Source organism: Clupea harengus, chromosome 8 (genome assembly GCF_900700415.2).
Source record: "Clupea harengus chromosome 8, Ch_v2.0.2, whole genome shotgun sequence".
Classification (NCBI taxonomy): Eukaryota; Metazoa; Chordata; class Actinopteri; order Clupeiformes; family Clupeidae; genus Clupea; species Clupea harengus.
Genome location: NC_045159.1, coordinates 1,733,009 through 1,744,978, shown reverse-complemented (window position 1 = coordinate 1,744,978; position 11,970 = coordinate 1,733,009). Strand labels below are relative to the sequence as shown.

General features: G+C 45.6%; 1 protein-coding gene across 3 annotated transcripts in view; it reads left to right on the top strand.

Moving 5' to 3' along the window:
* The window catches only part of sec24a (SEC24 homolog A, COPII coat complex component), a 22,290-nt gene extending 10,320 nt beyond the window's left edge, over positions 1-11,970 (top strand). For all 3 annotated transcript variants that reach the window (XM_042708408.1, XM_012819585.3, XM_031571437.2), the window contains 18 exons: positions 27-208; positions 1,428-1,530; positions 1,806-1,932; positions 2,048-2,157; positions 2,329-2,441; positions 2,631-2,749; positions 3,318-3,373; positions 3,507-3,713; positions 3,872-3,995; positions 4,303-4,461; positions 4,692-4,865; positions 6,242-6,352; positions 7,128-7,303; positions 7,687-7,824; positions 8,247-8,351; positions 9,322-9,414; positions 9,928-10,031; positions 10,204-11,970. In XM_042708408.1, coding sequence (XP_042564342.1) covers positions 27-208; positions 1,428-1,530; positions 1,806-1,932; positions 2,048-2,157; positions 2,329-2,441; positions 2,631-2,749; positions 3,318-3,373; positions 3,507-3,713; positions 3,872-3,995; positions 4,303-4,461; positions 4,692-4,865; positions 6,242-6,352; positions 7,128-7,303; positions 7,687-7,824; positions 8,247-8,351; positions 9,322-9,414; positions 9,928-10,031; positions 10,204-10,318 — 2,316 coding nt within the window. In that variant the 3' untranslated portion in view covers positions 10,319-11,970. The remainder of the gene's footprint in view (positions 1-26; positions 209-1,427; positions 1,531-1,805; positions 1,933-2,047; positions 2,158-2,328; positions 2,442-2,630; positions 2,750-3,317; positions 3,374-3,506; positions 3,714-3,871; positions 3,996-4,302; positions 4,462-4,691; positions 4,866-6,241; positions 6,353-7,127; positions 7,304-7,686; positions 7,825-8,246; positions 8,352-9,321; positions 9,415-9,927; positions 10,032-10,203) is intronic.

Below are 11,970 nucleotides of genomic sequence, written 5' to 3'. Positions count from 1 at the left end.
TACTGACCTGGATTTGATGTTTGCAGCCGCCGATGGGCGCTGCCCAGCTGAGCCCCTCTATGGCGGCGATGAGCATGCAGGCCCAAACCCCGGACTCCCTGCGCGTGGTCAACCTCCTACAGGAGCGCAACCTCCTCCCCCCCACACCCTACCAGCCCCCCACACCCTGCCTGCCACAGGACCTGCAGAGGGTGAACTGCAGTCCAGAGTGAGTGCACGCTTACGTTCCTGTCCTTATTGTGTTTTATTGTAGTCGTTGTAGTGCACACTTTTAGCTTTAGAAAAAAAAGCAGTTTTAAGCCTTAACTTATTACATTTGTTGAGGTTTGGTTTATCTTTTTTCCCCTCTTTTTTGAAGGGGGTGATGGGGCTTCATTCAATACATTACATTTAGTCCTTTAGCAGATGCTTTTATCCAAAGTGACGTACAAAGGAGAAAACATTCAGTGGGGCCTAGGCCTGGCTCACAGGTGGGGGCAGAAAGTGAAAGAGATTGGGAAACAAAGTTCCATCAGACAGAAAAAGAAAAACATAATAATGAATAAGAGTTCAAAAATCTTAAATAAAAAAACAGCGTAACTAAAATGTAGGCCTTTATTTATTTACTTATACATCCTCAAATCCCTCTTAGGGTAGCCGACCCCTTACTCGGCAGCATGCCACTCACTGTAGCACACTTGCAAGTGACAAAGACCAAGCTTATGTTGGACGTGTTCAGTAGGCCTAATATTTTGACACGTCATGCAACAAACAAATAATGTTTTTAATCTTTAGCATTATTTGTGTGTGTGTGTCTGCCATAAGCTTATTCTTAAGTTAGATATACAGATGTTAAAGTTTAGGCTATTCGCCTTCATGTCAATTAGCATGTAGGTCCTATGAAGTTGAAAATGCAGCTGTGTGATGTCACCGGATATCACCAAATTAGGTGATCTTTCAGCACTGTTCTGATGGACAGCGTCCGTTAAGTACTACGTAAGAGCAGGGCACACGCATTCGTGTTGCGCGCTGTTTGGGAATGCCGTTTTTACTCGTCTAGTCCAGTGCCATCACGACTGCACGTAGCTCTGAGTAATAGCTGTCAGAACCTGTTATCATTCATCTGGTGAATGGGATATGAACACTGAAGGATGCATTGTTCTGGAAATGTCCATCAGTCTTTCAGCTTGTCTGTATTGTAGATTATTTTCGTCACAAAGGGAATGTTTGAAGGCACTGCACTAAAGTGGGCTTTTGGCTCTTTGTTTTAAACGCTGCAGCATAATTAATGGCATGGCTGGAGCTTTGAATGAATGTAGTTGTTGGCGCTTGGTATGGCAGCTACCAACTAATGTTCATCGAGTTGTACACTTGTAATCGGTCAAGGTCTATTTCACTGCAGAATGAAGTATGTTTTTGTCCTTCTCCTCTTGCCGTCCCTTGTGCAGTGTGTTTTGCAGCACTCTCACCAGCATCCCTCAGACACAGGCCCTGTTGAACAAAGCCAAGCTGCCCCTCGGCCTGCTGCTCCACCCTTTCAAAGACCTCTCGGTAAGATTCTTCACTCCACACAACCTCCTTTGCTCACTCATGCCTTTCCCTGCCTGCCCATTCATGTATCTGCTCTCACCAAACCTAGTGAGTGTTGTCAAGGGAATTGTGTGGCGTAAAACATCACCTAACAATACCTTCTAGTGGAGTTCAGGCTTAGGACTTGAAGGTGTCCTCTCCAGAAGTCTTTTGCCTCCAGTATTTATATGCGTTCATGTTATGTTATGTGATGTGATGTGATGTGATGTGATCTCCACTTGTTTTTGACTCTGCAGCAGCTTCCTGTGGTGACCTCCAGCACCATTGTCAGGTGTCGCTCCTGCAGGACCTACATCAACCCCTTTGTGTCCTTCCTGGACCAGAGGAGGTGGAAGTGCAACCTCTGCTACAGAGTCAATGATGGTCAGTAATGGCGACGTCCGTATGAAATGTGTGAGCTGTCTAGAGTTTATGCTCATTTAATGGCTTGAGTGTTGCCCGAGTGTTAACCACAAGTCATGCTGTTCCTCCCTTCTAGTCCCAGAGGAGTTTATGTACAACCCTGTCAGCAGATCCTACGGAGAGCCTCATAAACGACCTGAAGTCCAGAATGCCACCATTGAATTCATCGCTCCCTCTGAATACATGGTAATATTCCCTCAACACATTGATCTGTCATATACAACGTAGTAGTGTGTTTAATAGATTGTGTGTGTGTGTGTGTCCATGCGTGAATGTGTATAAATGCACGTGTGTGTGTTTGTCTGTATGTGATATTCAGAGTGGTATCTCAACCTTTCTCCTCCATCTTGTTCACAGCTGCGACCACCACAGCCAGCTGTTTACCTGTTTGTCCTCGATGTTTCTCACAATGCAATGCAGACCGGATACGTAGATGTTGTCTGTCAGTCGCTTCTCGAGAACCTCAACTCGTAAGTCGAGCTAATTATGTTGAATTATTCAATGATGCGGCATCCCTCAATTACTTTTCAAGCCATTTTAAAGACAGACCACTGACAAGAGAACACTTAGTGACCTGGCATCAGTAGCCTCTCGACTGTATTGATGTGTTTGGTGTGTAATACTTAAGTGCTTTATTGATGACGTTGTTGTTATTTCAGGCTTCCAGGGGATACAAGGACGAAGATTGGTTTCATAACCTTTGACAGTACAATCCACTTCTACAACCTCCAGGAGGGGCTTTCCCAGCCCCAGATGCTCATTGTGTCTGATATAGAAGGTAACTAGGGTTGGCAGGCTCACAGTAGGTACCCAGCTTTCCAGCAAACGCAAGCTCTGCAATAATGTGATGTATTAGCAGCAAAGTCAGAAGAAACGCACATACCTACGCAATCTGCAAGGTTTGTGAGGTGTAATTTATCCCACAAAACCGAAGTGTCTGTAAACTGATACTGAAATTTTGCGCCTGTGGTCAGCTCGGCTAAATGGGGTATGACACTTTGGTTGCTGACTCATGGCATCGTTTACACTGCGGGCGGTCCTTGATCTGGCTGGTGTGATCTAGAAGCCAAAGGTTCTAGAGTCTGCGCTCCCCTAACTGCCATGTGTGCTCGTTCCCATTTGTCTCTACCAATTACATCATCATGCAATATTTGTTTGGTAAGCTTTAGTAAGTTTGAAATCGATCAAACAAAAAGGCTGAGATGATTACCTCAGACAGTTAAGATTAAGGACATGACCTAAAAACTGTAATGTAGGTCTAAATGTTTTAGGAAGGTGGGCAGTGAGGACAAATTTGTGTTTTTAATATGAAGTTTAAATTTTTTTTTTTTCTGTTCTTTTTGTAGATATATTTTTACCCACACCAGACAGCCTTTTAGTCAACTTCAATGAAAGCAAGGAGGTAAGTAATGGCATGACTTTTTCTTGTAAATATTCTTTGCTTTGTGCTTTACCTGTTTTTTTTCTTTCCTTTCTTTGCCAATTGATTGATGCAGTTTACATAAAACGTGGTGGGTGGATGTGTGTATTTGCAGCTGGTAGGGGACCTGCTGAAGAGTTTACCACAGATGTTCAGTAAGACCATGGAGACCCAGTCTGCCCTGGGCCCGGCCCTGCAGGCCGCCTTCAAGCTGCTCTCGCCCACCGGAGGCCGAGTGTCTGTCTTCCAGAGCCAGCTGCCCACTATGGGGGTCGGGGCACTCAAGTCCAGAGAGGACCCCAACCAAAGGGCGTCTGCCAAGGTGAGGGGCGGTTTTAGCAATTAAGCTGGGCGTTCAACTCTCTGTATTCAAAATCCTTTTGTCACCAAAGCAATGGTGATTGCAAAGAAATAAAAATTGTGAAGTGTTGCTGATATCTGTAGTATGTGTTTTTTTTTTCCCCTCATTCTGCTCTATAGGAGATCCAGCATCTCTCTCCTGCGACAGACTTCTACAAGAAGCTGGCGCTGGACTGTTCCGGACAGCAGGTGGCTGTGGATTTGTTTATGCTGACTTCACAGTACTGTGACCTGGCCTCACTGGGTAAGACTGCACAAACCTGCATCTATCTGCACCAACAAAATAAATGTAGTTTTTATACACTCCAGCTAAGTGTTCCATGGTCACAGTTCTCGCTAGCTAACCAATAGTCTTTCACTTGCATTCTTTCCTGGACAGTGTTTACCTTATTGCCTTACTGAGATTCAAGGCATCTGTTAATGTAAGGTTCCCTAGAACTTGTCCCTTGGGCAATGTTGAGATGGTGAGGAACGTAGATGGTGTGAACCTGTTTGTCAGTGCACTCACGCAGTCCCTCCATGCATGCCGGCTGTGTCTGCCCGCTCCCCAGGTTGCATATCCAGATACTCGGCAGGAACTGTCTACTACTATCCCTCCTACCACAACGAACACAACCCCGCCCAGACCGAGCGCTTCCAGAAAGACCTCAAGAGATATCTCACCCGCAAGATCGGCTTTGAGGCTGTTATGAGGATACGATGCACTAAAGGTGAAGTGTCCTTCTTAGATGCTCCTTGTTTAGGACTGATTGATCGCACACCAAGCGCATATAAAATGTATTATCATCATCATGTCATTTAGTTAAATTATTATCATATTTCATCACATTTCCTAAAGTCATTTTGTTCTGCTTTTCTCCTTATGTTATGATCTGATAGAGTGTGCTGCAATCCTTCCCACTCTCTGTGTAAACCTAATTCTCCTCCATTCTATTCTCAGGCCTCTCCATACACACTTTCCACGGGAACTTCTTTGTGCGCTCGACAGACCTGCTGTCGCTGCCCAACGTGAACCCAGACGCAGGCTTCGCCGTGCAAATGTCCATCGAGGAGAACCTGGTGGACATGCAGGTGGTCTCCTTCCAGGCTGCCCTGCTCTACACGTCCAGCAAAGGTAACTGAGGCTCCAGAGCTGGCTGCTCTCTGCTGCCTCTGTGCTGGAACTAAACATCTTAGATGGCAGGAGTGTTTTTTTCTAGAGTAGCTATGGTAATATGATCTGGTTTTTGTTTTTAGGGATTACGGTAGTAAATTGGTTGAATTTGTGTTTGTGCATGGTTGGGGGAGAAACCTCCAGCTGCACAGGCCCCTTGAACAGGCTGCTCTTTGTGTAAACACTACCCTGTGGTCTTTGTGTAGACACTACCCTGTGCTCTCTGTGTAGACACTACCCTGTGCTCTCTGTGTAGACACTACCCTGTGCTCTCTGTGTAGACACTACCCTGTGACCCTCTGCTCTTTGTGTAGACACTACCCTGTGCTCTTTGTGTAGACACTACCCTGTGCTCTTTGTGTAGACACTACCCTGTGCTCTTTGTGTAGACACTACCCTGTGCTCTTTGTGTAGACACTACCCTGTGCTCTTTGTGTAGACACTACCCTGTGCTCTTTGTGTAGACACTACCCTGTGCTCTTTGTGTAGACACTACCCTGTGCTCTTTGTGTAGACACTACCCTGTGCTCTTTGTGTAGACACTACCCTGTGCTCTTTGTGTAGACACTACCCTGTGCTCTTTGTGTAGACACTACCCTGTGCTCTTTGTGTAGACACTACCCTGTGCTCTTTGTGTAGACACTACCCTGTGCTCTTTGTGTAGACACTACCCTGTGGTCTTCGTGTAGACACTACCCTGTGACCCTCTGCTCTTTGTGTAGACACTACCCTGTTCTCTTTGTGTAGAGACTACCCTGTGGTCTTTGTGTAGACACTACCCTGTTCTCTTTGTGTAGACACTACCCTGTGGTCTTCGTGTAGACACTACCCTGTGACCCTCTGCTCTTTGTGTAGACACTACCCTGTGGTCTTTGTGTAGACACTACCCTGTTCTCTTTGTGTAGAGACTACCCTGTGGTCTTTGTGTAGACACTACCCTGTTCTCTTTGTGTAGACACTACCCTGTTCTCTTTGTGTAGACACTACCCTGTGCTGTTTGTGTAGACACTACCCTGTGCTGTTTGTGTAGACACTACCCTGTTCTCTGTGTGTAGACACTACCCTGTGCTGTTTGTGTAGACACTACCCTGTGCTGTTTGTGTAGACACTACCCTGTGCTGTTTGTGTAGACACTACCCTGTTCTCTGTGTAGACACTACCCTGTGCTGTTTGTGTAGACACTACCCTGTTCTCTGTGTGTAGACACTACCCTGTGCTCTTTGTGTAAACACTACCCTCTGCTCTGTGTGTAGACACTACCCTCTGCTCTGTGTGTAGACACTGCCCTGTGGTCTGTCTCTCCTGCTGAGGTGTATTTGTGTGTCTCTCTCTCTCAGGTGAAAGGAGGATCCGCGTGCACACCATGTGTCTGCCTGTGGTCAACTCGCTGTCTGACATCTTTGCCGGAGCCGATGTGCAAGCCATCACCGGGCTTCTGGCCAGCATGGGTAAGCAAACGTGACAGATGGAAATTCCATAGTATTGGTACATATACTACAACTCCTGCCCTCTGTGTAGTTTTTGCCTTCTGATTAATGCCAGAATGATCAAGCACACAAACAGTCATCATAGCTCAGCAGTAAGGATGGGAATTAGCACAGATGCAACAATACAACACTGTCATGATATTTGGGCTACGATACCGTATTATTGTGATTCTTTACATTTGACCAAAATGTTGTGATTCCATTATGCGATACATTGCAATATATATTTCTCACATGTATTAAGTTTTGTATTCTGGGAGTTTCTGCAGCCATCTTGACACAGTGAAATTGTTCCCAATTCTGACTTCCTTCCCAATTTCTGCTGTGCCTCAAAAGAAGAACATGATCATCTGCCAGAAAAGGGATGTACCAAAATAAAAATAAAATCATGGTATTCAATAAATGAATATCGTGATGCTTGGCACTGCTGTATGGCGATAATATTGTGCCGAAACATATCACGATGCCACACTGTATCCATTTTTCTCCCACCTCTCCCTCTCTAGTCAGATGTTGGATAGACTTCTGTCATAACATCTTAAAAAAATCTTGTCCTTGTTCTGCCTAGTAGCCTTTTACTCCACTTCAGGTTCCTTGATATTCCAAGACATATACTATCAGTAGTTAGTATTCATTCCACAGTCATCTTATTCAGTACAGTGTATCCTTAATGGAAATACTGCACTTGCCTACAAACCAGCTTAGTAATACTGGTGTTTTTTCCCTCTCCCTGTAGCTGTAGATCGTTCTGTGACGGCCAGTCTGAGTGATGCCCGGGACGCGATGACCAACGCGGTGATCGACTCGCTGTCCTCGTACCGTACTTCTGTGCTCACCATCCAGCAGCCCGGCCTGCTCTCACCCAACTGCCTGCGCCTCTTCCCCCTCTACATCCTGGCCCTGCTCAAACAGGTGCGCACACTCACATAGACACAGCCTGGCAGCGCAGACACACACACACACACACACACACACACACACACACACACACACACACACACACACACACACACACACACACACACTCACATAGGCACAGCCTGGCAGCGCAGAGACACACACACTCACATAGGCACAGCCTGGCAGCGCAGAGACACACACACACACACACACACACACACACATAGGCACAGCCTGGCAGCGCTCTCTCAAGACAAGAGGATTTCTGATCCCAGATCAGCATTCAGTCTGTACCCACATCAGCTTTAACCAGAGTAAGAAGCTTCCTCTATCCGAAACAAATGTCTTGCAATGATTTTATGAGCCTCTTGTGTTTTTTTGTCGGTTATGTCCAGAGAGCGTTCCGGACCGGCACCAGCACTCGACTGGATGACCGCGTGTTCGCCATGTGTCAGTTGAAGTCCCAGCCGCTGGCATACCTCATGCTCATGATCCACCCAGCGCTGTACCGACTGGATGACCTGACTGACGAGGTAGGGCCGGTGATGGAACACCTGATGGACCAGATTTCCCAATAGCAGATGGTATTAGAGGGACATCTGAGGAAAGGGCATGCTTCCAAGTTTGCTTGTGTCAGATATTGTTTGTTTTGTCATGATGATTCACGACTGTGGCCGCTAGACTGCCTTACAAATTGAAGATTCTCCGTGAATGTAAATATTTTCCTGCAGTGTGTATGTGTGCTGGGTTGGTCCCATGCCAGTTTCAGATGTAAACAGTGTCCCTTTCAAAACATTTTCTGAACTTGACTCAGGAGAGGGTTTATGAAATGTTATCCTGTTCAAAGGGCCTCATGTACTCAAAGTTTACATCAGGAACCTTTTTTTTACGACAAGTAGATGGTAAACATGTAGTGGTATCACTGCTAAACTGTTACCAACCGTCTCGTCCACAGGGGGCGCTGAATGTCAACGACCGCACCATCCCCCAGCCCCGTGTCCTGCAGCTCTCCGTAGAGAAGCTGAGCAGAGAAGGAGCCTTCCTCATGGACGCTGGCTCGGTTAGCACAACCCTCACCACTCACCACACCACACCACCCCCCCCACTCACCACACAACCCTCACCACACCACACCACCCCCCCACTCACCACACAACCCCCCCCACACAACCCTCACCACACCACCCCCCCCACTCACCACACAACCCTCACCACACAACCCTCCCCACACAACCCTCACCACACAACCCTCACCACACCACACCACCCCCCCCACTCACCACACAACCCCCCCCACTCACCACACAACCCTCCCCACACAACCCTCACCACACAACCCTCACCACACCACACCACCCCCCCACACAACCCTCACCACACAACCCTCACCACACCCCACACCACACAACCCTCACCACACAACCCACACCACACAACCCTCACCACACAACCCCCCTCCCCACTCACCACACAACCCCCCCTCCCCACTCACCACACAACCCTCACCACACAACCCTCACCACACCACACCACCCCCCCCACTCACCACACAACCCTCACCACACAACCCTCCCCACTCACCACACAACCCTCCCCACTCACCACACAACCCTCCCCACTCACCACACAACCCTCCCCACTCACCACACAACCCTCCCCACACAACCCTCCCCACTCACCACACAACCCTCCCCACTCACCACACAACCCTCCCCACACAACCCTCCCCACTCACCACACAACCCTCCCCACTCACCACACAACCCTCCCCACTCACCACACAACCCTCCCCACTCACCACACAACCCTCCCCACTCACCACACAACCCTCCCCACACACCACACAACCCCCCCCCACTCACCACACAACCCCCCCCCACTCACCACACTACCCCCCCCCCACACAACCCTCACCACACTATGTTTTAAAGACAAAATGCCAGTCTCTTTACCACCTAAAGCTGATCTATGTGGCATGTGACCGAAAGGGATTTTGTCAATCTTGTGTACATATTTTTCTTTACCCCTAGGTGATATATTTGTGGGTAGGAAAGAGCTGCAATCCTCAGTTCTTAACCCAAGTCCTTGGGGTTCCAAACTACCCAGCTCTTCCTCAGAACTTGGTAAGACAAAAAGTGTTATGGTTCATCCCATTCCGCTGGTAGACTTTTATAGAATATTATCTTTGTTAGATTACTGAAGGCTTGAATATGATGAGGTTTTTTTTGGTAGCCCTCTTGGTTATATTGCAATTTTGTAGTAAATGAGCTGCAAAGTATCTACCATTACCCTGTACAAGGTGTTCAAACCCTATGACATTACAAATATTCACATATATTGGCAGTGAGAACCCTTAATGTAAATTACTTGGTGATTTTGCACAAATTAGATTTACGATGGCTCACAGCTGCATATGAACTGTGTCAGTGGTGGTACTTTATTCAGCTCTACGTATCTATAATGCTAGTCGCACACCCCACTCCGTCTTGATGGAGTAGTGCAATTAAAAGTATATATCAATTTGATGCTATCCAAAAAAAGTTCATTTAAAGGGTTCTGCTGTAGTGGCAAGCAGAAAAAGGGTGTTTTCTATGGGTGTTGCGTGACTTGTGCCTGGATCTTTCTGTAACCCTCAGACTCAGCTCCCAGAGCTGGACACTGCTGAGTCTACAAGGACGAGAGCGTTCGTTGGTTGGCTGCGGGAACAAAGGCCATTTTATCCCCTTTTACATGTCATCAAGTATGTGAAAACTGGAATTGTTTTGCTCTGTTAGCCTTACTTTGCTATTCACAGTTGGCTTTTATTACTCAAGATACAACACTTTAGTTTAGTGATGCTGTATATGGTTGCCCTTTTGGCTGAGAAATGTCACAAATATGTGTTTGCTATAACTTACCTTTTTCTGCTCTAGGGATGAAAGCCAGTTGAAGGCCAACTTCATGCAGAACATGGTTGAGGATCGGACTGAGTCTGCGTTGTCTTACTATGAGTTCCTGCTCCACGTGCAGCAGCAGATATCCAAATAGCTGCTGTTGATAGGGGTTGGGGTTGGGGTTGGGGGGGTCAGCGAGAAGTATACAGTTGTTCTGGCAGTATTGATAGGGTGGGGGTGGGGTGGGGTGGGGGACGGGGATGAGAATGTGTCCGTATGTATAACTGGCGTGCAGACTCCGAGCCCGTCGCTACCTTCTGAAGGACAACGCCGTTGTCCCCTGTGTGATTCTCTCATCGTTTCCCTTGGAGACAGACCCACTGGCTGCTTTCATTCAAATCAAACTTCTTATTCAACAAAGTCAATGATGGAAGGCAGATTGTTGATTTCCTAGTTCTGGAAAATCAAGTGTTTGACCTTTTCGGGACAGACATTGTGAAGACATTCAGCTGATGAAGCACAGTTGTACTTGCTAATAATAAAGTAAAGTATGTATCACACTAAAGTCTTTTGAGCATGCGTGCTCCTAGCTCAGTCTAGATGTCCACTAAGGTGCACAGTCAGTAATAAAGTAATGCTCTATGGTATGACAGAATGGCATAAATACTCTCTTTTTTTCGGTCACTGCTATTGTCAGTCGAACAAATCTGCAGGCTTGCTATGACAAAGAAAGATGGCAGATGGTAGTTAAAGGGGGGGGGGGGGGGTCTAGATCCTGTTGTAATCTCTTGCTGTGAGTACATTGATCAAGTGGAAGGCTGTATTCACCTTGTGGTTTATGGCAGTCACTCTGTGAAAATTTCAACTTTTCATGTTCTTTTATTTCCTTCTTTTTTGTTAATTTATGAGAATCCCAGTCTAATTAAATCTGTATTTGCCTTGTATGGGAACTCAGTTTTTTTTAGGCTTCTGTTTAAATGCAGACATTATGTATATGAAATGTTTTAATATAATAGGATATGGGAAATTTCTTTAACAGACGTAACAAAGCCATTTTGATCTTTAATCATGCTTTATTAAAAACTTGTATAATAAAAAGTACATTATAATGATAAAGATGGATTTTAGTATGACATTAAGCTGAATTTATGATAAAAAATAAACAGGTTGGGCCTTTTATATCTAGTAGTGGTTCTGTCATGAATGAAGGAGTATTCTATTTAATTCACTTCTCTTTTGATAAATGCCATCTCTGCATACACATTTTGTTCTTCGAAAATGGCTTCTTAAGTTTTATCTTTTGAAGTGTCTCAAGTTTTAATTAAACAATATGAGTATCACAGAAAAGACTCAGACTGTGACAAATAACCCACATGTAGTGTTAAGCTCTTCTGTGTTGAATTTCATGTTATGTGTTTGTCATGCTGAATGAGTAAGTTATGAATGACGGCGAAGATTGGACTATACCTCCTTGTTTGTTTATATGTGTAATAATCAAAATCAACCGAAACTTTTGATTGAACATCTCAAAATAAAACATTCTGTTTTTCCCATGTACTTTTGATAATGCTTTCCGTCTTGGAGATGATGAAGCTCATCAATACCTCAGAGGAACTGAGCTTTCTTTTTTGTACTTTTTATACCAGACTCCAAGTTGTTTTGTTTCTTTTAAGAAACTGAATTTATATAACATCACAGTGAACAACCGGATTGAGGAAAAGTATTTGTAACTTGCTGACCACTAGTTTTGAAAATGTGTTAAAGAAATTATTTGAAAATTAAATCAGAGTTCCATATAAAACTGGA